Source organism: Magnolia sinica, chromosome 19 (assembly GCF_029962835.1).
Source record: "Magnolia sinica isolate HGM2019 chromosome 19, MsV1, whole genome shotgun sequence".
Lineage (NCBI taxonomy): Eukaryota > Viridiplantae > Streptophyta > Magnoliopsida > Magnoliales > Magnoliaceae > Magnolia > Magnolia sinica.
In genome coordinates this window covers 15,422,330-15,448,268 of record NC_080591.1, presented here as the reverse complement: position 1 = coordinate 15,448,268, position 25,939 = coordinate 15,422,330, and the positions used below count along the sequence as shown (strand labels likewise).

The 25,939-nt window shown below is 38.2% G+C and overlaps 1 protein-coding gene across 1 annotated transcript in view; it reads right to left on the bottom strand.

The window, feature by feature from the left end:
• LOC131234802 (uncharacterized) overlaps positions 1–25,939 on the bottom strand; it is a 52,757-nt gene that overhangs the window by 12,669 nt on the left and 14,149 nt on the right. The window contains exons 5-8 of the mRNA XM_058231770.1: positions 22,886–22,962; positions 20,440–20,529; positions 13,085–13,207; positions 5,999–6,076 (exon numbers count right to left, since the gene is read on the bottom strand). Coding sequence (XP_058087753.1) covers positions 5,999–6,076; positions 13,085–13,207; positions 20,440–20,529; positions 22,886–22,962 — 368 coding nt within the window. The remainder of the gene's footprint in view (positions 1–5,998; positions 6,077–13,084; positions 13,208–20,439; positions 20,530–22,885; positions 22,963–25,939) is intronic.

Sequence of the window (25,939 nt, the reverse complement as noted above, 5' to 3'; positions counted from 1 at the left end):
TAATACAAACGTATCGAGCCAAAATCTTAAAATTTTGGAGCTTTAACTGCTAGGTAGCCTACATCCGCCACACACTACATTATGATACAAATAGCATACGCAACATGACGATTGCGCTATTTGATTGTGATACAGGACACATGATTTTATCATAGCATGCAACATGGAGATTGTAAAGGACTTCATAAAGTAATTCAATTAACAAAAGATGCTAACCCACCACGTAATTAAGAGTAAATAATAGGAAATAAAATCTTATTTAACCTAAATCACATGCCCACATGCTAAGAAATCACATAAATCAATTAAAATTAGGCCCGATGGAAAGATAGAACTTCCAATTTAGCATAGGCACGTTCCACACTCAAGGGACTAACTTGCAGGTTCTATGATTAGGGTTAGGAAGGGAAAAATCTGAAATTTGAAAAATCAAGGTTCATGGGAATTGAGAATTTTGGAATCAAGGGTTTTTTAGAATTTGGGGAAAAGATGAAATTAGGAATAAATTGGGTGAATTGGTTAAGTAGATTGATGGATTCAGGTATTGGTAGAGGGGAATTAAACTTTTAAATGAAGGGAAGTTAGGGATTTTAGGGTCCTCAATGGTTAATTTCGGTTGGGGTTTTGAAGTTGGATGATGAAAAGTTGAAGAAAAAAGATTATTTGGATGCTTTTGGATAGGAAGGGAAGGAGAGAGATGAAGTTTTGGGGAAAATACATCTTTTGGATAGACAGGAAGAGAGAAGGAAGATGATAAATGAAAGTTTCACACCTCCGTTGAATGGGGAATGGAATCATACCATACCCAAGCGCCAAATCACAAGGAGTATTCTTCAAATCACATGAAGAAGAGAAAACACAGCTCTTTTTTATTTAAAAATAATGGCAATAGGGCTCCACACACCCTCTTTTCTCTTTTATAGTTTTAGAAAACACCTTTTACAAAAAGGCGCTCTCAAATAAGATTCTCAACATAAAGACGCTTAATAAATTAAAAGTTGTTCCTAACTCCCTAAGGTCAACACAAATATAAGTTATACCAAAAATAATTAAGCATGTAAATAATCTAAACAACTAAACTATTTCGTAGCCCATGTGAGTCCACAATCAAGATGTCCGATGATGATGACCCAACATTCTGATCATCGTGTCCATCAAGCTCCTATATCCAGCCCACATGCATCTTCCTAGTGTGGGGTCTTCAAAGATGCACAAACATACATGGGGGTCTTCAACGTGCCTAAGAATGTGAATTGGACCAAGTGGGCCCCATGTAATAGTCATCTAGCCATAAGGAGACTGGCTCAGCCCTCCTCATCTGGTATGGTGCTCGGATGTCCTCATCACACTGCAGCCATGCTACCGCTATCCTACGATCACTATTGAAAACACCGATGTTGAAAGAGACATGATTACACACTTAGAACTCAATAGATTACAAACAACAGGTATGCATGATAACTTGTGTGGGTATAGGATCCTAAACTATTGGCTTTTATGACAGAAGTGATGCAAGCATATCCAAAACGAGCTCATACAGTATAATTCATAAATCATACAATGCAAGTTGAAAACAGATTTCCTCGAAGAAAAAGGAGTCTTGTGGTAAAAAAACTTAATTTCCAACAGGGGGGTTCAACAAAAATATAGTCGTCAAAGAAGAAGACCATAATACTTATAACCCATTTGCAATTAGCTACAAAAAAATGCATTTAACTGCTTTAGGATCTAATTTATCATGGCCTGACTCCAACTGATCAACAAAACATACGCACCAAAAAACCTCAGGGGCAGCAAGAACAATGGAATGCTTGGAATCAAAATTGCATGACAAACTAACTAATTAAGATAGTAAAGATCATTCGATCAATCAAATAGCCTGTTGTCAAAACTATATCAATCCAAAATCTTCTTAAAACATTCATATGAATCAACAAGGCATGCATCACCTCAAGCAAAATGATGGTTTTTCCATTCTACGACACTATTTTATTGTATAGGCACACGATGTTTTATGCAAATTTCCATTTTCAGATAAATATAAGCTAAAAGAATTGCACATATAATCATTAGCATTATATGGTTTATACTTCTATATGAAATATCTTAAAAATAACAATGCAAATCAATTTATTCTTCTAAATGAAATATCTTCAAAATAACAATGCAAATCTTTCATATAAAAGTACGTATAAAAAATAATTTATACTTTTATATGAAATATCTTAAAAATAACAATGCCGCATTTGGATTGGTACCTAGAGAAAGTACTTCCACTCGAAGTAGAGGGGGGGTGAGCAATAGCAGTCAGGCGATGGACGAGATTGAGGAAATAGAAGGAGATGGTCAAGATCAACCATTTGATGTGGATGAAGTACCAGTGCAAACAGATGATGAAGAAATAGAAGAAGATGAAGTATACGTCGAAGAAGGAGACGACGACGATGCTAATGGTGGTGGTGATCAGATGCCACAATAACAATTAGATCAATGTATATAGAATTAGTGTATTACTATAGAATTATTTAGTAGCCTATGTTAGTATGTTTATTTTTATATTTCATTATTTTGTAAGTTGTGCTTTTTTTGTAAATTGTATTTCTACACTAAGTAGTAAGTTGTAAATTGAAACTTGAAATTTCCATTTATCAATAAAATTTCTATGTTCGAAGTTTTTAATAATTAAATAGCTTGTTGATTATTTTGTTAAAATTTATGTAAATATAATATAAGAAATTAAATATATAACTTAATGAAACACTTAAAGTCTCGAACAAGCCTGAAATAAGTAAAATAAGTTATCCAATCACTTGTGGAAGTTTTCTCCAATTTTTTAGAATTTTTACATTTTTTCAAATTTTCCCCTTATTTTCTTTTTTTTTTAAATGCAATTGCATATGCCCACGGCACATGCACGTTGCACACAATCATTTATCCAATTTGACAACATTGTTTCAGATGGCAAAGATTTTCAAACTATTGTTGGAGACATGGTTCATTACTTAGCTTCACTCGTGGTTCAATTGGCGAGTGATATTGTTCATCTCTTAAATATGAGTATGATGCTTTATTAAGAATGTCACTCAAAATAAAGATTCCCCATCCACTCACAAGTAACGAGATCGAGAGTTGGCATAAATCTATGTCAAAGAAAATATGTTTGTGACTTGTTGGAAGAGACATGTATCTTGGGTCCTAAACCGGTTGAAACACCAATGGACCCTTACCTTAAGCTTAAACCTGAAGAAGGAGAAGTGTTAGAAAACCATGGTATGTGTAGGAGACTTGTTGACAAGCTAATTTATTTGACCATCACCAGGCCTAATATTGCATTCCCTGTTAGTGTGGTGAGCCAGTTCGTGTAAAATCAGACGATATCACATCTTGCAACGATTATGAGAATCCTCAGGTATTTGAAATGTTCACCAGGGAAGGGTATTTTATACAAAGCTCATGGCCATCTCCAAGTAGCCGGTTATTCAGATGCAGATTATGCAGGGTCGAGATGTGATAAAAGGTCGACTACGGGTTACTGCACCTTCCTAGGTGGTAATGTAGTTACATGGAAAAGTAAGAAGTGAAATGTAGTTGCCAGATCAAGTGTTGAAGCTAAATACAGGGCAATGGTGCATACAACTTTTGAACTTATATGGTTAAAGTCTCTTCTCGAAGTCTTAGGATTCGGAGTTCAAGTTCCAATGTCTTTCCACTATGACAATCAAGCTACAATACATAATGCCAATAATCTAGTGTTTCATGAGATAATGAAACATATAGAGTTTGATTGTCATTTCACTCAGGACAAGATATCTTAAGGAGAGATCCACACACCTTATATTTCTTCCCACGATCAAGTTGCATATTTATTCACCAAGGCTCTTGGAAAATCTCAGTTCGACAAACTAATATCCAAGCTAGACATGCAAAACATCTATGCTCCAGCTTGAGGGGGAGTGTTAACGGTAGTGGCTATGAACCTATGACCCACTTATTGTTGGGATGTTTTGTAAACATAGTTTTTGTATAGGGTATTTTCGGTATTTTTACTTTTATTACTTAAGGGCATTTTTGTAATTTCATCCATTTATAAAATAATATAAGAGAAAAATGGGAACGTGAACCCTGGCTCTTAATTCCCTTTTTTGAAGTTTCTTCTCTCCTTTTTTCTCTTCTTTTCATCTTTTCTTCTACTTTTCTCTTTTCTATACCAACTTACATCAAATATTTTAATTTGCCTTTACCTGTTAAAATTACTTAGATCGATTTAGAGCACTAGAGATAATTTGCTTTAGCTTTATAAAGGTTATTTGAACCCCTAGAAAATCATATGGATTTAAAAACCCACATCTTTAATCACCATTCATCTCCATTAGAAGAAATTAAATAAAATACCACAATGCTTACACAAATGAGGGATGACACTTCCAGATATAAGAATGCTCCACACGATGTACACACCACTCTTAATGAAACAATCACCCCACACATTCCTACCGAAAATTAGAGTGATGATCACGAACATAGCATTCACCCTCTCACACATGAACCATTCCAAAGGCCTCACACACACACACACACACACACACACACACACACACACACAGAGGAAGAGGAGAAACTTCAACAAAAGGGAGATATGAAGAGCAAAAGAAAAAGAGAAAAGTAAAATTTATGAGATGGAAAAGATAGAAGACAAGAACTTTGTGTAAACCATAATGAAATCCGCTTTGACGCAATGTAAAATTATGTAGAAGCAAAAAGAAATAGAAAAGAGAGAAAGAGATACTGGAAAAAGAGAATAGAGAGGATGAATTAGGGCTACATGCCCCTCCTCTCTTCCCTTATATCTTAAGTCAAAAAGGCAAAATCCCAAAAAAGCCCCTCACTAATCTAGAATATAACATGTTAATCCCACCATGGGTTCTCATGATCGTGGCCAACTCTTCTAATTAATCTAGTAGTTTGAGTTTTGCTTATTATTGTTATTAGGAATATCATGGATGGTTTAGATTGCTTTGATTAGTTGTTATTTTTTATTACTTCGACTCCAAGTAATAGGTTGTGCACATGACGCGAGTTTTGGGGTATAGGGTTTTATTATAAATAGGCACCCATTGTAGTCCTCTCAATGGAAGATTAATAAAATTTCTGCATTTTTTCTGCTCCTATTTAAGTTATGAAAACCTAATTGAGTGCGAAACTCTCCCTTCTTCGAAGGGTTGACTACCGTGGTGCGAAGCCACACCTATCCTGATTTACCCCCACCTTCTTCCATCCATATTTTTCTTCTCCTACAAGTAATTCATCTACAAATCCATCAATATTTGCAAGCGTTTCTCCATCTACAGTAGATTTCTAGAATCTAGCCAAAAGGGCTGAAACTTCGGCAGAGCACCACGTACAAACCGTGCATCGGATCGAGCTGAGATTTGGGAGTTTTAGAGTCCATCCCTGGCCAACCAGGGCTAAGGTGGCCTTTTTCTAAATAGTGGGCCCCACACACGTGCGGCCGGGATCACACGCATGTGCGTATGCGCCATTACTGTTGTCCACACGTGCAGTACTCCTCTGGTTCGTCTCTCTCCTCTCTTTCACTCCTCTTTCACCCAAAATCTCTAAACCTAACCCTAAATTACTCAAATCCCCAATTTTATGCCCTTTCTTCAACCTTAGGGTTCCCCGAATTGAAATTTCTGAATTCTTTGGATTGGGGGAATTATTTCTGTGCGTGTGTATGGATGAATTTACCCTCCTTTGATTCTTGTTTAGTCTGTAATTTTGATTGATCCGGCCCTAGCATGTGTAGGCCTGGATCCGCATAAGATTCCCCTTGATTGAATGTTTGAACTTTTGTGTGGGATGTGGAATTTTGTGTAATTGTTTCTGAACTAGTGTGATCTAAAGCCGGAAAATCTTGCACATCATACTTGAATTTCATGTCCTGCATCAAGTTATATTAGCATATGTTCATCACTTTAAGTTTACCAAACTCACTCACCACAAGATCCCAGGGCGAGCATATAGATGCAGCCCCAGCAATAGGAGTATTCTCTCCATCCTCTCCAAGATACTTGACCTGAAATCAGTTATCCAGCTAAACAAGTGAGAAAATCGATGACCTCTATCTATGCGAAGTGCATGACAAAGCATAGTGCACCAATTTCACATCAATAACTGGGCCACATATTAATCAGTTTCTTCGTAACAGATTGGCTCACAAAAACAAAGTGTTTGAGAAACAACAGATAATGATTCCAAAGAGCAATGGCAGGGAAATGCATCATAATGTAATTGGTGCCATGATGAGCCAGTTTGTACATTTATGGCCCATGGTTTGGGGATCCTGACCGCTGATCCAAGGAACTTCAATGGATGGGTGATGACTAAAAAATCTCCACAGGCAAACAATTCTAACCCTTAAATCAGCAGCTCACAAACAAAACGTTTGGGAGGGAACAAAACAAGGGTCCAAAACAAGAGGGACGGCGAGAATTGTCTGATCTGAAAAGTTTTAGAGGCATACCCCAACCATGATGCGGCCCTTCGTACCAATTGTCTGGCTTGCCAAACACGGGCTCCACTAGTACAAAAGGGATGACCAGGGAACTTCATGTTCTGAACTTTGATAACCAGAACACTTCATATACCTCACTACCGAATAATACATTGGAGGTTTTGATCCTAAAATCAAAATATATGACAAGTATTAGAGTTCAAAATAAACGTTTCACCAAATGATACAGTGGGAATTGAAAATTCAATTCCGCTTCCGAACCAGCATAGTAATTCAAAAAAGAAATCTCTAAGGCCAAATTCTATCTCTGCTCAGTTGAAATCAGTCTGAAAGACCAATTGAGTGATAAACACATAAGAACATGATTCTGACAAATTCACATGAGAAGCCCCATGTTACTGAACAAACATCTTGTGTGATGTTAAATGAAGCTAAGTATCGTGTAACTAGTTCAGAAACAAAACAAGCAAATTTCCACTGAAGTCCAAATCTCACATAGAATGGTGATGTTTTTAATCCAGAATTCAGGATCCATTAGTTGCCACACTAATCATTTATTAGTACAAGGTAACAAAGATTTCTGTAAGGCCAATATGGAGCCCAAGAGACATTGATACCTGATTTTTTACAATGTGTCATGTTTTTTTATTTTCAAGACACCACTAGGACATGAATTTTTTCTTGACACTCAAGAGTCATTGATACCTGATGAGAACCAATAATAATAAAATCCCAAAAGTCTACCATTTCAAAGCAAGAGTTTAGAGTCTGTGAGAAGAGCCATTTAATTGCCTATATTTGAAGCTAAAGTACACTGAACTGGTCCACCAGCTGACTTTGTTTTCTACCTGTGTTTCCTGAGCAAGAAAACAAACAAACAAACAAAAAAAAAAAAAAAAGTGCAAGGATCTTGGGTAGGGGATTCTACATAACCTGGATTAAATCTTAATCCCAGCAACATACTCTCCACATCAGATTTTCTGGATTATGTCACAGCTTTCCCCAATCACGTTTTAGGATGTCTTAAACATTCCAAAATCAGATTTGGCTGGAGAAAAGAGAAACTTTATGGGCAAAAATTGGATTGTTAGAACTTTTTGCTCAAGAGCCTTGAGTTTTTAATAATAGTCCATGGATATCCACTATATCCAAAGTACACGTTGCTAAACTGGACTTCCTGTATTTCTTTTCTTGACCATTTATTATCAGGACACCAATGAAGGATTACGGTTGTCTCATCTAGGAGACTTTTTTGGACATAGCGATGACTCACTGGCCCATCAGATCAACAATAAAGATCAGTTGCAAAAACAAAGGAACAGTGGATACTATACTACTATAACAATATTCAGGTCAATGTTCATATAGCACCTCTTACAACGAGTTTCATAGTTAGGTTGACTTTTGAGTTCCAAGATCCATATATGCATGCTTTTGGAATAATGTAAATAAGTCCTTGATTATTGAATGTTTTGGTATTTCTACGTGAAACCCTAGTAGTCGAGAACTCCCTTGCATCAATTTTCTTAGTTGAATTCTAATAAAGATATTTTTGTTGAATATTTTCTTTAGCGTTCTCCTAAAAGACCCAACTCATTTACAATATTTGAGGATTTCTGCAAGATGATTTTTTGAGAAAAACTCCAAATCAGGTTAAACAGATACCAGTGATCAAAATGATCTTTCATTTGATAAAATTTGTGAAATCTAACGCGCCATCTTAAAAATTTGTGTACCTGGATGGTGAAGGACAATAATTGGAGATGACTGATGGTGACCAGAGACTGAGAGTGATGGAGAACAAAGCTCAGTGTGCTGAGAGGAAGGTTTTTGCAGAGGGTGATGTAGTAGGGGAAGGCAAGGAAGGAGAATGGATTCCGGCCAGTAGGAGGAGACCCGTAGAGTCCAGCAAGGAGGAAAGGGGAAGCAGATCCTTTTCAGAGCTCAGCTCCTGACACTATATGTGGAGAGTTTCCCGGAAGAATGTTCAGAGCTGAATTTCTTCAGGGTGTTTGGGAAAATCAAGAAGATAATGGAGGTAGTCACTCCCCAATTTTGGGGGTTGGAGATTATACATGGGTTCTCCTTTGTGTGAATGGAGATGACAGAGGAGGTGAATCAAGCAGTAGCTCGGTCAAATGGTGGAGGTTTCGGGGAAGGAGATTTATCAATAAAAAGACCTAAATGTGGCCTGAAGGTAGTGAACCAAGCCACTAACCAGAAGAAGGTAAGAAAGGAGGTGGGAGGTTTGGCTCTTAAGGAAGCAAAACAACAAGGGTGCTGCAAAGAAGGCTGCAGGAACAGGGGGAGATGGCGAGGGAAGATCCAAATCCTACCGGGATGCAATTGTTAATAAGCCCTTTGAGATGGCCATGGCCAAGGGGAATGGAAGAAAGAAAGAAGAAAACATGCAAAGGGAAGAAAGCTGATGGGTTTGGAAGGAGATGGCACCAAAGGTCCATGATGAGGGTCCACCTGAAGTGACGGAGAGCGCATGGAAGGTCCTGCAACGGAGTTTGGTGGCGACAGTTAGGGCTCAATCTTTGGTTGAAAATTTGGGAGCATGGCTAGCTCATTGTTGTGGCTTGGTAGACAAAGATAGGATCCTCAAACCTCTCAATGTCTTTAAGGATTGGATGACTTTGGCCGAACAAGAAATTGGACAGAGTCATCCTTGCTAGAAATTTATTCAAGGACAAGTAGATTACCTTCCTCCGTAAATGGTTTGAGAGATTGGCATTTGGGTGGGAAGACGTTTGGATCCAGATTTGGGAGCTACCTCTGGAATTTTGGTTTCAGGAAGCTTTCCCAGCGATGGGATCATGTATCAAGGAGGTGGTTGCCATTGATCCTACAATGGAAGGATGCGGGAAGCTGCGGGTTGTCAAAGTGTATGTTATGAAGAAGAAACAGTCACCGGCTCCAATCATCATTTGGGATGAGAATGCTTGTGTATCCAGAGGGGGGTGCAGAAAAAATGTAATTCATGGGATTTGTGGTGTAGTTTACCCTTTTTAGCATTAATTACTTACCATACGAATTTCTAAGGGAAGGGATGGTGTATGACTGCGACAGCACCAACTTTTAGGTACAGAAAATGAGACGGGAATCTGTGGGTCCCACCATGATGTATGTGTTTTATCCACGCCATCCATTCAATTGGCCAAATGATTCTAAGGTATGCCCCCAAAAATGAGGCAGATCCAAAGATCAAGTGGACCAGACCACAGGAATAACATTTAAATGGTTAGCGTTCAATCTCCACTATTTTCTGAACTGTGGTCCACTTGAGCTTTGAATCTGCCTCATTTTTGGGCCCATACCCAAAAATGATCCTTACTAATGAATGGATGGCATGGATATAACACATATATATCATGGTGGGGCCCACAAAGTTTTGGCTTCCAAAAAGGTGCTATTTCATGAGGGCAATTCCTCCTCACTTTCAAACGCCTATGGTAATTACAATTCCCCAGATTTATTGCTGAATTGAGAGTAATTATGTGAAAATGCATGTAAATACATCCCAACCAAACAGGCCATAAGATGGTTGGGGTTGAACCAGAACGGAAGGAAGTAACAAAAGTGCAACAAAGGATGATGGAGCACATCTTCAATGCTATGACAGGTTACCTTATGGTGGTTTGGGCACATGTGACGACGAGAGTAGTTCACATGTAGTTGGTGAAGAGACAATGGAAGTGAGGTGACCACATATCCAGACAATTGTCCAGCTTGGTGAGGCTTCGTCAGAGAGCCAACCACATGCCCTGACATGTGTCCAGGTTGGCATAGCTTCGGAGACTCAAGCCACATGTGGGAAGATGATTGGGGAACAAGGGGTATGTGGTGAGACTGTGGAGGAAAGAGTGCCACGTAGCTTGACTCAATATTTTAAATATCGACGATATCGGCCAATATATCTCACGATATATCTTGTCTCCCGCCTGTGCGATACGAAACACATAGGTAGTGCCGATATATCCCACATGTTCGATCCGGTGAGCATTTACAAGTTTTTATCCTTTTTTTTTTTTTTGAAATTATGCTAAATCAATGTCAAATGGTTACAAATCCATTAGTTCTTCATGTTTTGCATGAAAAATCATGGAGTTGGAGCTTTGATTTCGATAACCATTGGTTCTTCATGTTCTCCATGTTTTTTTTTTCAAATTTTTTCTTCAACCAGTTGTCAATTGAGACTAATTTCGAAGTATTTGGGAGTATTTGATGAAATGATCATCACGTATGCTCTAATTTCGAAATTTGAATGTAGGTGGTCCGATTTGGGGAATTTGGGAAAAAATCGAAAATTTCCCAATTTCTCCAAAATTGCTTGCGATGTTGCACTCCAAACATGAAATCAAGTATGTATGAGGGTTGATTTATTGATTTGTCAAGTCCTTGTCAATTTTCAAAAAATATAAATCATTTTTAAATAAAATAATAATAATAAACCATTAAAATATTTTTTTTCAAAATTTCCCTTCAACCAACTGTCAGTTGAGACTAATTTCGAAGTATGTAGGAATGTCTGACAAAATGATCATCACATACACACTAAATGTTATGCATTCAATTTGAATATAGTTACATCAGTTCAGTTAGACAACACATAGCTTAGAAACCCATACAAAGGAAACCTATTATGTGCACTTCTTTTGTTGAGATGTTATGATTTAAAAGTGTGTATTATTGTCTTTTTTAACAATCCCTGAAGTTTCATTGAAAAATTCAACCAGTTTCCCAATGTTTCCCCATAGTTCCCAAAAAGTGTGATAAATTACTAGATACAAATGATATATCTCGTGCGATAACCGATACGTATATGTATCCCAAAGATGCAATACATAACGCGGTACCGATATTTCAAACACTAGCTGGACTAAGGATCGCATCGGTGAGGAGGTGAAGGCTCGAGCCACATACAACATGTTGACTAACGTGAAAGGGGTAAGTGGAGTGTCAATTACCACGTGCATGGCAGAAAAGGGGTCTTTGCTTAAGAGTAATGGGTCCTCCTCAAGAGATATATTTCCCTTTCCACACCAACAATCTTCCACATACTCTTTCGATCACCAGGCCCATAGACTTTTAGAATGTTTTCCAACACATAGCAGTAAGCCAAGGTAGGTGTTAGTTAATTAATTGACCAGCCCTAGACCCTAACACGGCACCAAATACACCACCTCTCTTGTCCTTCTCACAACCAAAAGCTCACTTTTGTGATATTGACTTAGAGTCACTCATCACAAAAGGTTTAAAAAATAAAAAATAAAAATAAAAAAAGAAAGAAAGGAAGGAAAAGTAAAAAGATTACAAGTATCAGTGCACAAAAGGGAAGGAAATCTCGTCTCTTACAATTTTACATGGATTACAAGTATTTGTATTTATGAAGACTTATGTTCTATCCTGTTATGAACTAACAATAGAAATATATTCAATTTAACCACATAAATGCACTAATGTACCTAGGGCTGTGAGCAGGCCAGGCTCCAACCTGGACAAGGTCTGTCCAAACCCAGCCCGGGCACATGGCGGGCCAAAAGAAAACAAGCCCAAGCCTGGCCATAATAATCATGCACAGTCGGAGCCCGAGTTGGCCAGAGCATAGCCACCCACTTTTGTGCAAGACCTGGTTTGTTCGTTAAGCATGCCCCACCATGCATATTATTCGACAAAATGCCCTTGCAACCACAAACGGGCTGGTCCAACGGGCTCTTTAGACATGATATGAACCTAGGCCTGATTAATAAATGGGCTTAGGCCCAAGCCCGGCCTGAAGCGGGCCAGGCTCGAAAGCCTGACAGACCAGCCTGGTCCATTGACAGCCCTAGATGTACCAATATCGGGTTTGTCAGTACAGCTGACTCAGACTCCGGCACAAATGTATCCTCGTCCAAGTTGCAAATTGTCTTAGTGGAGTTCAGTTGTTTCACAATATTACCAGAGTTATTCTATGTTTTCTATTCAGATCCATCAGATCATTAAAAGGATATGCAGCAGAAACCATGGTCTTGACCAGAGCCATCAGCTAAATAAAGCTACGTGTCACTGTATCAGTACCTATGTTGAAGGAATTATTAGTTAAAGTTCAAGACAATAAAAATGCAGACTTTCCTTGGAGACCAAACTATGATTGGGTAAGGCCTGGGTCACAATGGACTCGATCATTATATCATCATGGAGGGGCGAGGAACAAAATGGAAGCTTAATTATGCTGTAGAAAACCAGCCAGCTGTAGAGCAATTCTAGACACTGATTCCAGATCCCTGAGTGGGATTCCACCTATTGAACAAATTTTTTTTTTCATAAAAAGAGTGAAAATTTATGACAATTCTGAGTTGAAATAATTACCATTGTACCAATTGTCAACAGACAGTTACCTTGTTTTAACCCTAGAGAAAGAAATTTATGTTACTGCATTTTGAAACTTCTGACTTAGAAAGGCATAGATCACTATTGTGCTAGCACTTCTCAAATAAGCTTCAGACCATTTCATTAATAATTCATGCCATTTGTCTCGAACAAAAAACATGCAACACTCAGTCATGGCAGTTTCTTCAGTACCAGAATATTAGCCCCAATGCTCGTCCCAACAGCAAATAGAGGAGCCTGTGGATGTTCTTGATGAAGATGGTTAACAACTTTTCGTAAATCCTCTGTCCACCCAGCATTATAAAAGCGATCAGACTGCCCAAAATGAAAAATGGTAAGTTCTTACACATATAAGAAAGAAAGCATCTTTTTTTATTAACAAACCTCAAAATTGACCAGGATAAAGTTATCCACATCTAGGAAGTCCTTGTCATGGAAAAATAACCCTATTTTGACTGAAATTTCACTAGCAGGTTGGGTCACTTAAGGAGGCTCACTCTAGTGTGATACCATGTGCACAGAAATCCAATGTCTAGATTATCCTCACAAATGTTGGAAGTTGGAACATACCATACCAGGAAACCTGTAAGTATTTCATTAGTAAAAAACAGACCCAAGAACCTTTTTTTCCTGGTTGCAACAAAGAAAAACCATCGGATATGTGAAATTCACAAGTAGACTTCTTTTTTTGAACGGAAGATATTTTGTACAATTGTCTCACAAAACATTGCAAGTCGCAAGCAGTATGAAAATCTTGATAAGAAGCAACAAATCAGCTTTAATGAGGAGCACCTCTTATGATCCCTTACTTTCTCATCGGATGGTGAGGAATTTACAGAGGACATCTTGAAGGTTCAGGATTTAGTCAAACCTTCTAAGAAAGGCTGATGATTACACTGAAACAATATCGATGTGAATGGAACAATTGGGTACATGGCGTTAACAAGCAGTGTAAGGAAGCATGTAGACTCTCTAACCTTGATTTATAAGGACATTATTAATAAAAGAAGAAAAATACTTCATCAAATTACAGTCAGAGATTGCAATATGCTGAAAATGCCATGAATGACGGCAGATCAGACAAAGGAATCTGCAATGTCACCCATGTACCTATGACCAATGATTGCAGTATTGACAATATCAGCCAATATTATCTGTATCCCAGTATTGGTGGATATATAGCAATATATAGTAATGTATCGCTATGCATTGTAATGTATCGCTATGTAACACAAGGTATCATGTATCACAATGTAACAAAAGCAATGCATACCTATGTAACACAAGGTATCATGTATCACAATGTAACACAAGTAATGTATTGCAATGAATCAATGATACCTTAACTGGGTCAGCCCCTTTGCGAAAATATTGGAAAAATCACAAAAAATCCCACACACAAAATCTGTTTTCTTTCTGAAATTTTTTTCTTTCATTACATTCCTTAGGAAATTTCAACCACTCTTTTCAATTTGTTTGGAGAGGAAAGGGGATTTAGTGTCAGAAATCGAAATCAGAGAGCATGCAGTACCGGAACCCAACTTAGTGAGTTTTTGTGAATTTGAACAGTTTTTTCTTATTTAAATTCCTTGGAATCAGTAGAATGAAGTTCATAATTCATGAATTTGCATGTTTTGCGTACTCAACCAAGGGTTTTGACCTTTGATCTTCAAATTTGGGAAAATTGAGGGAAACTAAGGATTCCAAAATTAGCTCCCTTTCACCCATTTAACTTGCAATCAGAGGTTGAAAATTCAAATAAAGATGCTTGGAAGCTTATCTACAAATTGATGGACTTTTTGAAATATTATTTAATTAAAAAATATTGATATTAATTAAAGATAATTTCATTTGAAAACAATTAGATTTACCAGATGTTATGTATGCCTAATATTTTGTATTTATGAGTGTATACTGATCTTAACATCAGCCACACTTCTTTATTTATTATTTTATATGAGCTGATTTTTAATACAGTTGCATCACTTCTATCTGACAATGCATAGTTTAGTATCCTGAAAAAAAAAAAAAAAAACTTATTGTGTATTTTATTTTTGTAATCTTTTGAGTTCTAAGTGTGTAATGATGTCCTTTTTAACATCCCTTGAAGTTTCATTGAAAAATTTGACCAATTTCCCAATGTTTTCCAGAAACAATAATACATTACACGGTAGATTTGATATTTCCCATGCGATACCCGATATGTTTCCATATCCCAAGGGTGCAATATATCTGTTGATACTGAAACTGAAAACATTGCCCATCACCAGTGTTTCCAGTATTGATGATATCAGTTGATATATCCCACGATATATTGTGTATCCCACCTAGGCAATATGAAACCCCAAAGTAGCATCTGAAATTCTTCGAATCACATGATATCGCAGTGTATCACATAGTATTGAAGATACCGCGAAATATCACAATGTCTGTTTTACCACACAAAAACATGGGAAGTCCAGGGCTTTCTTTAGAAAAATCAAAAATACTAAATATTTTCATTCCCTGGCTAGTGCGCGAGCTAGGAAAAACAAGATCAGTAGCCTGGTGGTGAATGGAGAGAGGATAGAAGAGAAGAACCGAATTACTGAGGAGGTCATTTCCTTCTACAGAAATCTTCTTCGGCAGAATGTTGGAGCAGACCGACCCTGGAATTTCTATCATTCCAGCGTATCTCTGAGCTGGAAGCGTCAACTCTAGAAGCGGAGTTTATAACCGAGGAGGTTAAAGCTGCAGTTCAGGAGCTGGGAGGCGATAAGGCTCCCGGTCCTGATGGTTTTCCGATCTCATTTTATCAGCACTTCTGGGAGGTGCTAAAGGACGATCTAATGGCTTTCTTAAAGGAGTTCTTCATCAACGGCAAGCTGTCAAGAGTGATGGGGGCATCGTTTATTGTGCTTATTCCTAAGATTCGAGGAGCGGAATCGTTGCAAGACTATAGGCCAATCAGTCTGTTGGGTGGGCCCTATAAAATTCTGGCCAAAGTTTTGGCCTCTCGGTTGAAAGGGGTTTTAGGCAAAATTATCTCCCACAATCAAAGCGCATTTATTCCAGGGAGGCAAATCATTGACAGCGCTCTCATTGCAGCCGAATGTCTTCATTCAAGTCATATATCTAGAGCCGAGGGCCTATTATGCAAGCTCGATTTAGTGAAGGCCTATGATCACATCAATTGGCAGTTTCTCCTGTACATGCTTCATAGGTTGGGGTTCAGGACCAAGTGGATATCGTGGATGAAAGAATGCATAGGGTCAGCTTTTTCTCAATATTTGTAAATGGGTCCCCAAAAGGTTTCTTCAAGAGTTCAAGCGGCTTGTGGCAAGGAGATCCTCTCTCCCCTTTCCTATTTCTTGTAGTAGGTGAGGCCCTCTCAAGCATGTTAGGGAAAGGGCAGGAAGAAGGTATTATTGGCAGGTTCAAGGTGAAAGGCATGGACTTCCTCATTTCCCATGTTCAATTTGTAGACGACACCCTTTTATTTTGTGAGGCAGATCTCAATAAAGTCGGTAATCTTCGCACCTCTATCTGTTGTTTTGAAGTGATTTCGGGTCTTAAAGTGAATTTGTCAAAGTCAAGGATGATTGGTGTCAACTTGAATGCGGCCGAATCTAAAGTGTATGCTGATTTTTTTTTGTTGTGCTACGGGATTTCTTCCGACTTCCTTCGTCGGTCTTCCGTTATGCATCGGCAAACCTCCGTTGGGTCTATGGGACAAAGTGATAGATAGGTTCGAATCTTACTTACCCAGGTGGAAATGCAGATATCTATCATTAGGAGGGCGTCTTACTTTGATAGAAGCAGCTCTCTCTAATCTCCCGCTATATTTCGTGTCTCTTTTCAAGTGTCCAGTTAAGATTCTTTTGATTTTGGAAAGATTAAGAGAGGACTTTCTTTGGCACGGGATGGAGGATAAGAAGAAATTTCATTTAATCGACTGGAAGGAGGTGTGTCAGCAGTATCAGGAAGATGGGGCTGGTGTTAGAAATCTCAAAGATATGAATCGGGCCCTAATAGGCAAGTGATGGTGGAGACTAGGGTCCAAAGAAGGGGCGCTTTGGAACAAGCTAATCAAAGGAAAATATGGGTGCACGCCCGAGGGCTGGTGGTCTAAGGAGTCTCCCTCCTATAGAACTTCTCTATGGAGAGGGGTGCTAAGGAAGTGCGCAACAGGATAGGGTACTCTATAGGTAAAGGAGATAAGATCAGATTTTAGGAAGATATTTGGGCTGGTAATGCAGCCCTGAAGGAGGATTTTCCCTCCATTTATCGCCTGGCCCCAAACAGATCCATCGTGGTCGCTGATTGTTATTTGGTGCATGAGAACGAAGTGGTATAGCATCCGCCTTGTAGAAGGAATTTTCACGACTGGGAAATTGAAGATTTTGCAGCTCTTCTAGATCGCATCGGCAATTGGCATCCTGACATCCTTCAAAATGATAGGCTAGTTTGGCGTCCGGATAAGAAGGGCCTTTTTTCGGTGAAGTCCTTATATCTTTGCATTGGCAAAAAATCAGCGCTTGCGGATGAGGTAAGGACAGCCAAAGTGTGGAAATACAAAGTGCTGCCCAAGATTTCAGTGTTTGGCTGGTTAGTGGGGAGAAGAAAGGTCATGATGGTTGACAATCTAAGGAAAAGGGGTATGATATTATCAAATATTTGCCTTTGCTGCATGGCAAATGAAGAAACGATAGACCACTTATTTATTCACTGCCCTTTCTTCCAAAAGGTATGGTCAGTCCTGTTGTCCTCGTTTGCGGTAGCTTGGTCCTTTCCGCACTCTACGGATAGACTCCTTGCAGCTTGGCATGGTGTGTCTTTGAGTAAAGATATGGTGGTGGTGTGGAGAATGTCTCTTTTAGCCGTCTGGTGGGCAGTTTGGGAAGAAAGAAATAACAGATGTTTCAGGAATGTTTCAAACTCGGTGGAGGTCATCCTTAAAAGGGTTCACCAACTAATGTTTGAATGGGCGGCAAATGTTGTTAACTTGTCCTCTTGTAACTTTTCTTTTTTTAGATAGGGGTGAGGTCCGCTATATCAACGGGTCCTTCCCCTTCTTGTTTTCTTTTGTTCCTTAATGAAAATTGCAGTTATTTCTCCAAAAAAAAAAAAAAAAAACATTCTATTTTCTTTTTCTTGATTACTCACTTCTAACTAGATCTATTGTGGATTTCAACCTTCCTCCTAAATCCCTAAAAGAAAAACACAAACTTCGAGTTAGAATCAAGAACTAAGCCGATTTGGAGTCGTTTTTTATCCAGTGACCATTTCAAGTTTTGATCCTTTTTTCTTTTTCTTTTTTTTTCTTTTTTTTTTTTTCTTTTCCTGTAAAATCATGTGAAATCAATGTCAAATTGTTAGAAATCCAAGATTCTTTATGTTATGCATGAAAAATCATGGAATTGGAACTTTGGTTTCGAGATTTGGGGGAGATGGATTGATTTGCGGATAATTGGAGAAAAACGAAATTTCCCCAATTTCTCCCAAATCAGTTGCAATCTTACTGTCCAAACATGAAATCAAACACGTATGTAATCTAATGTAGTGATTCTTGATAATTTGGGAATTTTTAATTTAAAAAAATTCAAAATTTCAATTCAATCAGCGGTCAATTGGCCCCCATTTTAGAGTATTTGATTTTCAAAATTCTGCTCCTAATATATGCGTGGCTCTATGTGGGTTTAATCCACACACATCATTCACAGGTATATTTCTAGTTTTCAACTTCTTCTTTTGCTTTTGAATGTATTGCTTGTGTTTCCATACATGTCTTCTTACATTAGTAAATTAATGAATTGACTTTTGACTATACTTGCATCAGTTCAGTCAAAGAACGTATAGATCAAGACTATATAAACTATAAAGGAAACCTCTTATGTGCACTTTTTTGTGATATTTTGATTTCTAAGTGTGTATTGATGTCTTTTTTAACAATCCATGAAGTTTCATTGAAAAATTTAACCAATTTCCCAATGTTTCCCCATGTTTCCCAACAACAACGATACATTACGCGATATAACCGATACATCCCATGCAATAACCAATATGTATTTGTATATCAAGGGTGTGATACATCATGCGATCACAATATGGAAAACATTGCCCATGACCATAGGCAAATTCAAACTGAATCGTAAAAGTATACCAAAACTTAAAAAGGGATTTAATTCAAAAAAATATTCAATTTACATTCATTATTGTACATGTATGAGTGTGTTTGCGTGAATACTTGAAAGTTGCATGCATTCACTCAACAACAGTGTTCCCACATTAGCATTTACTGATAACAAGGAGCTGCTAGAAGATGTTTTATTTTGAAATAAAAACAAGTCAGACATTTCTCCTAACATTCACAGAAAGCCTGTCGCAGACATGTGTTCGAATGTTAGAGAAGGATTAACCATGCCCACCTTTTTTTTTAACGCACACCCACACCCCGCACACTCACACCACATAGGAACTCAATCCCTGGTCTCAGAGTTGAAACTCTTGTGAGTCCACCACTGAGCCATGAATGGAGACCCCAACCATGCCCACCTTACTCCTAATGCTTTGGCTTCCCAGTCCATGAGTTTGGTTATGATTTTAAGCATATTCTTATCATATCCGTACTATGCACTGGTATTTATATGATGATGTCCATACATCCTACTACATTTTTTTACGAGTTATGACTTGTGACATCTTACGTTCACTTGCTCTCGTTTGGTATGCTACATCATTTGATACGTTCTGTCCATGTCCACATGTTCCTGTCAAGCACGCACGCACACACATGTGCAAACACATGTCCATGCACACGTGGGTGAGCACACACGTGCAGCAGGCACACACACAGATGAGCCAAAAAAAAAAAACTAAAGGGATGCGAAGGACTGATCTAAAAGAGGAGTTTCATCATATTTCATAGTATAGGTTATCACATTTTGAAGAGTCACAGGAAACAGTTAGGGATAAAGATGCCTCCTTTTCAACATCAGAATTTTATTGTGTTATGCAGTGATTTAAAAAATAAATAAATAAAATAAAAACTCTAAAGCTTGATGCCTTTATCAAGATCCAAATAGATTCGAAGGAGCGTCTTGGCTCAATACAACATCAGGAATGAATCTTCGGAGACCTAAACCAGAACAGCGGAGACCTAAACCAGAACAGTATCATTCAAGCGCAGTTACAAACATGAATACTAAATGGAAATACAAAACAGAACACAAGAAACATAAATATAGTTCTGCTGATATGAACATTTTACTTCCATCGCCAAGATTTTCAATAATGTTTTCAGTGTTACAATTGGCAAGCGGCAAGTTCATCTTGAGAGACCCTTCAGAGAGAGACAGAGAAACATTATGATATTCAAATTATTAAATCTTATTGGCTTCATGTAAGGATAAGTGATCACTCCAGAAGGCAGGAATCTATTCCACGTATGTTAGAAGCTACACAAGGATTAATATTCATTTCACCACTGACCCAAGAAATCATGTTCGAAAGCAATTTCTCTTCATGATCATTTATTATAAGTATAGCATTCATCCAAAGAAACTCACAGTCATGGAAATGCCGCCCAATCCCCGATGGTTGCTGACAACAACCTTCCATCCACGTTTTGCTATCTTGAACGAAAGATGCTTTATATACTGCAACTCATATAATAATGTTAATGGAGTAAGCAACCTACTAGGATAAACCATTTAGTTTTTAAAACTATCATGAGCATATCTTGAGACCAACCAAAGTGTTTAACTAGTATAGGCATAAGGTTTGGACCACAAAAGGGAAATCATCTCAGACAATTTCAGTTCGATCTCTAATTACTATGCTGAGTGCAGAGAGCTTGTTTATATGCCGAATAAGATTCCAATAGCATGATAAAGTACTCCACAACTCCACTGAATTGTCTCTTTTGAAGAAAAAAAAAATGTGAACATTTAATAAAACCTATTCAATGAAATAGATAAAGTTCACAACAAAATGGCAAAGCATGTCGTTGAAAGTAATCCAAGTGTGCTTCCATGATTCAAGTAGACTGAGGTTCTTCTGTAGTATCAGCTGTTCTAGTGTCTTAGGATATGTGAAATGTAACGGTTGAGTAAGCATGTTTCTACTGTTTTCTTCGATAAAATTTGCATGCTTAAATTCAATGCTGAGAAGCTGATCATAGCGTCAATACACAAATCATTTCAGGGTACAATGAAAAATTCATGTAGAGGCTGCAAGATAACAACACATCTGTTTCTTACAAAACTTAGCTAACATCCCCAAATTTCTTAAGTGAGATGTGGCATGTCCAATCACCAATCTCAACAGCCCATTCATCATAACATTGGGCGCAAGTCCATGTTTCCGTGTCACCTGTCTTTGGACCAGGCTTGGCTGGCTCCGGGCCAGGCTAGGGCCCAGGCAGTCCATCATTAGCACGGCCATGCTTCAGCCTGTCCATATTGACCTGAGCTGGGCCCGGACTTGGCCTGGCTTCCATTCCGTAGGCTGGCCTTGGAAGACCCAAGCCTGGCCCATTGACAGCTTGCCCAGATCCATTGGATGAGGGGTGTTCCAAACAAGTCTAACACTGACATAGTAATTGTAATGTAAAAAGCTCACTAAATCATGCAGAATATAAGCAATGATCATTGAACTGATGCTGAGGAACTGGCAATCTACTAAATAATGGTTCAATATGCATTCCTGCTTTTGAGTAGAGTGAATTTCTACCTCAAGAATTCAATGAGAAGTACATGATTCAACCTCGAGGTCTGAAAGAAATATATTCAGCTTGAGTTTAACTTAACACTAAGAAGGCCCCATATGGGTTGCAGCAAGCCCAAACAGTCTGATGAGAAAAGTTAAGGGCCTGTTTGATTTTTTGGCTCAACTGTAATTCCCATGTAAATGGGTAATAATTATTAACCTAGGTAATTACCACATCTTTCCTAATGCAGATGTGACAACTTACTTTTTAACACTTAAATCGAGAAATTTACAAAATCAATTTGGGGACCACCATGATGTATGTGACTTATCCACACCACTCATTTGTTAAAATGGGACAGATCTAAAGCTCAAGAGGACCACACCACATGAAACAGTGGGAATCGAATGTCTACCATTAAAAACTTCTTGGGGCCTGTAAAAGTTTTGGATCAAGCTGATATTTGTGTTTCCCACTTATCCATATCTGTGTGACCCTATGAATGGGTTAGATGATGAAAAACCTCAATGTGAACCCAGTGAAGGAAATAACTTTCAATGGTAGACGAATTAACGCCACTGTTTCCTTTCGTGTGGGCCATTTAAGTGTTGGATCTGCCTCATTTTTTGGCTCATGCCCCAAAATGTTATAATAAAATAGATGAACGGTGTGGATATATCATATACATTACGGTGGGGTCCACGGATTTAAGTCAACACTTTTGTATCGATTTTCGAGGTGGAATTACTCTCAACTTTTCAAACAAGGTAAAAAAGTAATAATTACTTATTTACCAGGATTTACATGTATCATGGAAAATCAAACAGGCCCTAAAGAGGTGTAAAATAACACGACTTTGATGAGCCATTCTCAGATAATGTTTTCTTTATTAAGAAGATGATGGAATTGCATCTCTAATCTTCATAGAGACTGGGATTACTAGGATCTGGGAGTATTTGAGCCAAGTGGATTGAGAGTGTTCAATTGATTCAAGTATAAAACCTCACCTTTTTTGTACTTTCAGTACTTGATATCTATGAGTACTCAATCAAATTATCCAAGTGATAAACCAAGTCTCCTGAGTACTGGAAAGTAGTTTGGATTTTACAGACCCATATAACCTCTTAACTTGACCTGATCCTTCACTGAGTTGACACAGATTAGCAAGTTCTTCATTACTTTATTATGTTTTAAAACTTGGACCTGTAGCTTCTTAGAAGCAACTAACAGGCATCTATGCAGGAGGGCTGTAGGATGAGGACACAGTTCCAATGGCAAGTGATGAGATAAAAGATGAAACTTACAGAAGCATCAGAGTCACTTGTCAGTCCAGGGATCACCACCACAATAGGGGTTGTATCATCTTGAGATAAAGAAGCACCTTTTGAAACCATAGAACCTGCACAAGGTAATTACTGTAGTCATTTTGTCTCAATTTCTGGCAATATTTCTCAGATACAAGAAAGGCATAAAGTCTCTTACGCTTGCTATGGAGTGTACAATATAATGAAAACACAATAGATCCTCAGAACCATCTAAATCATCATCCACATAGAACAGCCTCCATGCTTCTAAGAAGTTTAAATGTAATAAGCACCAAAAAGCCAAAATGTGCACATAATGTTGGGTGTCAAGTATATTTGTCTCTCATCTATTAGAAATCAACAAACGAGTTAATTGCCTAATAGGTGTCAAGTATAATCAGCAAGCACTCTTGGTGGAGGGTAAAATTGAAGGCTGCTCCTTCCTCATGTGGTTTCATTCCTAAGGCTGATCTAGCAAAGATCTGTAGCTAATCCCAACCCTTCCCTCATGTGCAAGAGAACATCCCAAATAAACTTCTAATTTTATTTTTTTATTTTTTTTGAGGTTTATGCAAGGTTTCAGAGAGTCTCCTTGGCAAGTGAATTCGATAGTGTTCATGTTCATGCATCTGATAAATCTGCATTGGCCTCTTTATCCAGTTATTCTAGTTCACGTGGATGTCCTGGTGGACATGCTAGGTGTGGTGCTTTCCATGGTGGTAGAGGTGATAGATTCCAAAGGGAGAAGTAGAGGTGCTTGTGGTCATCGAGGAGACCGTACGTGTACTCATTGTGGCTTGGAAAATCATATTGTGAACTATGGTTAGGATCTTGATGGAAAACCCACAAGGAATAATTGAGCCCTCATGGTAGAGGATGCTTCTTCCAATGGTAGAGGACTGCTGATGTAACCTTCTTTTAATGTGTTCTATTCTACGTTAAGGATGAGCATATTATTGAAGCCACATCTATGGAAGCTCCCTTGCCAAAGGTATTTCCTTCAGAATTTGATGTTAAGATGCCACTGTCACCTCAGAATGATTTCACACTGACTTATTACAAAAAATGGAGAAAAGACCAAGCATTACAACCTATTCCTCTTCAGTCCACACACTCAGCTACTGCACCTACTAGGGTTCTTATTTCTTCTTAGTCTCCTGAGGTTGTTGATGATCTTCCTATTGTGGTCCGAAGTAAGCATTCTTGTGTTACTCATCCTATTTCTAACTTTGTCAACTTTACCAATTTGTCGACAAGTTATCGAGAGTTTTCCCTTACCTTGTTTGTTATATGCATTCCTAAGTCAATCTAGGAGACATTATCCAATGAGAATTGGAAACAAGCCATGGATGAAGAGATGGAAGCCATTTACTCCTATGATACTTAGAAGTTGTCTGAGATCACTTCAGGTAAGACTCCAGTTAAATGGAGAAGGGGGTACACAGTTAAGTTCATGCTTGATGGGTCAATTGATCATAGAAAGCCAAGTTAGTCACTAAGGGATATACTAAGGTTTATAGGGTAGATCATCTGGATACATTTCCCAAGTGGCTAAGCTTAATTCGATTCAAGTTGTTATATTAGTAGCTGCAAATCATGATTGGCTTCTCTTTTAGCAGGATGTGAAGAATGCATTCTTGCATGGAGACCAACACGAAGAAGTCTATATGGAGCAACCACCTAGGTATGTTGCTTAGGGTGAGTCGTCTAAAGTATCCAGGTTAAACAACCCTATATATGGGTTGAGGCAATCACCAAGGGCTTGGTTTGAGAAATTCAGTAGCATGGTTGTATCTTTCGGATTAAAAATGAGGAAAGTAGATCACTCAATCTTCTCAAAGAAGATTACTACTAGCTATGTATGTCAATAATATTATAGTGAATGGTGATGACTTATAGGGTATTAAAAAGCTTAAGGCATATCTTCAAACTCAGTTTCAAATCAAAAATCTTGGTCTTATTAGATAGTTTCTAGGCATTCGAGTGACAAGATCAAAAGTTAAAATAAATCTATGTCAAAGAAAATATACTTATAACGTGTTAAAAGAGACAGAGATGTTGGGTGCTAAACCGGTTGATACACCAATGGACTCCTATCTCAAACTAGAAGCTAAAGAAGGAAAATTGTTAAAAGACCCTGGTAGTATAAGAGACATGTTAGTAAACACATCTATTTGACCATCATGAGGCTTGATTTTGCATTTTCAGTTAATGTGGTAAGTTCATGTAAAGTCCAAGGACACCAAACCTAGCAGTAGTTATGAGGATCCTCAGGTATTTGAAATGTTCTCCTGAAAAGGGTATCCTTTTAGACCTCATGATCATCTTCAGATAGACGGTTATTCAGATGCAAATCATGCAAGGTCAAAACATGATAGACCTTCCTAGGTGGTAATGTAGTTGCTTGGAAAAGTAAGAAATAGGACATAGTTGCTAGGCCAAGTGTTGAAGCTGAATATAGGTCAATGGCACATACGACTTTTCAACTTACATAGTTGAAAACTCTTCTCGAAGAATTGGGATTCAAAGTTGAGGTTCCAATGTCTTTACATTGCGACAATCAAGTCGCGATAGATATCACCAATAATCCTGTGTTTCAGGAGAGAACGAAGAATATAAAAGTTGATTGTCATTTCTAATGGGGACATTACGCGCACACGCATGCCCCCCCTACGCACGTACGCAAGGAGGAGGAGGGCCCCACCATCGATTTAGATCGATGACGACGTCCTGGGAGGGCCTCCTAGTTAGAGGACTGCGTTTTGGTTCATTGGAGTGGATCCAATCGTCATATGAATCACACCATAGGTTCTCATGATTGTGGCCCACTATTCTAAATAATCTAGTACCTTGGGTTTTGCTTATTATTGTTATTAGGAATATCATAGACGGTTAAGATTGCTTTGATTAGTTATTATTTTTTATTACTTCATCTCCAAGTAATAGGGTGCGCACATGGCGCGAGTTTTGGGGTATAGGATTTTATTATAAATAGGCACCCCTTGTAGTCTTTTTTGCCCATTAAGGATTGAATAAAATTTCTGTGTTTTTTTG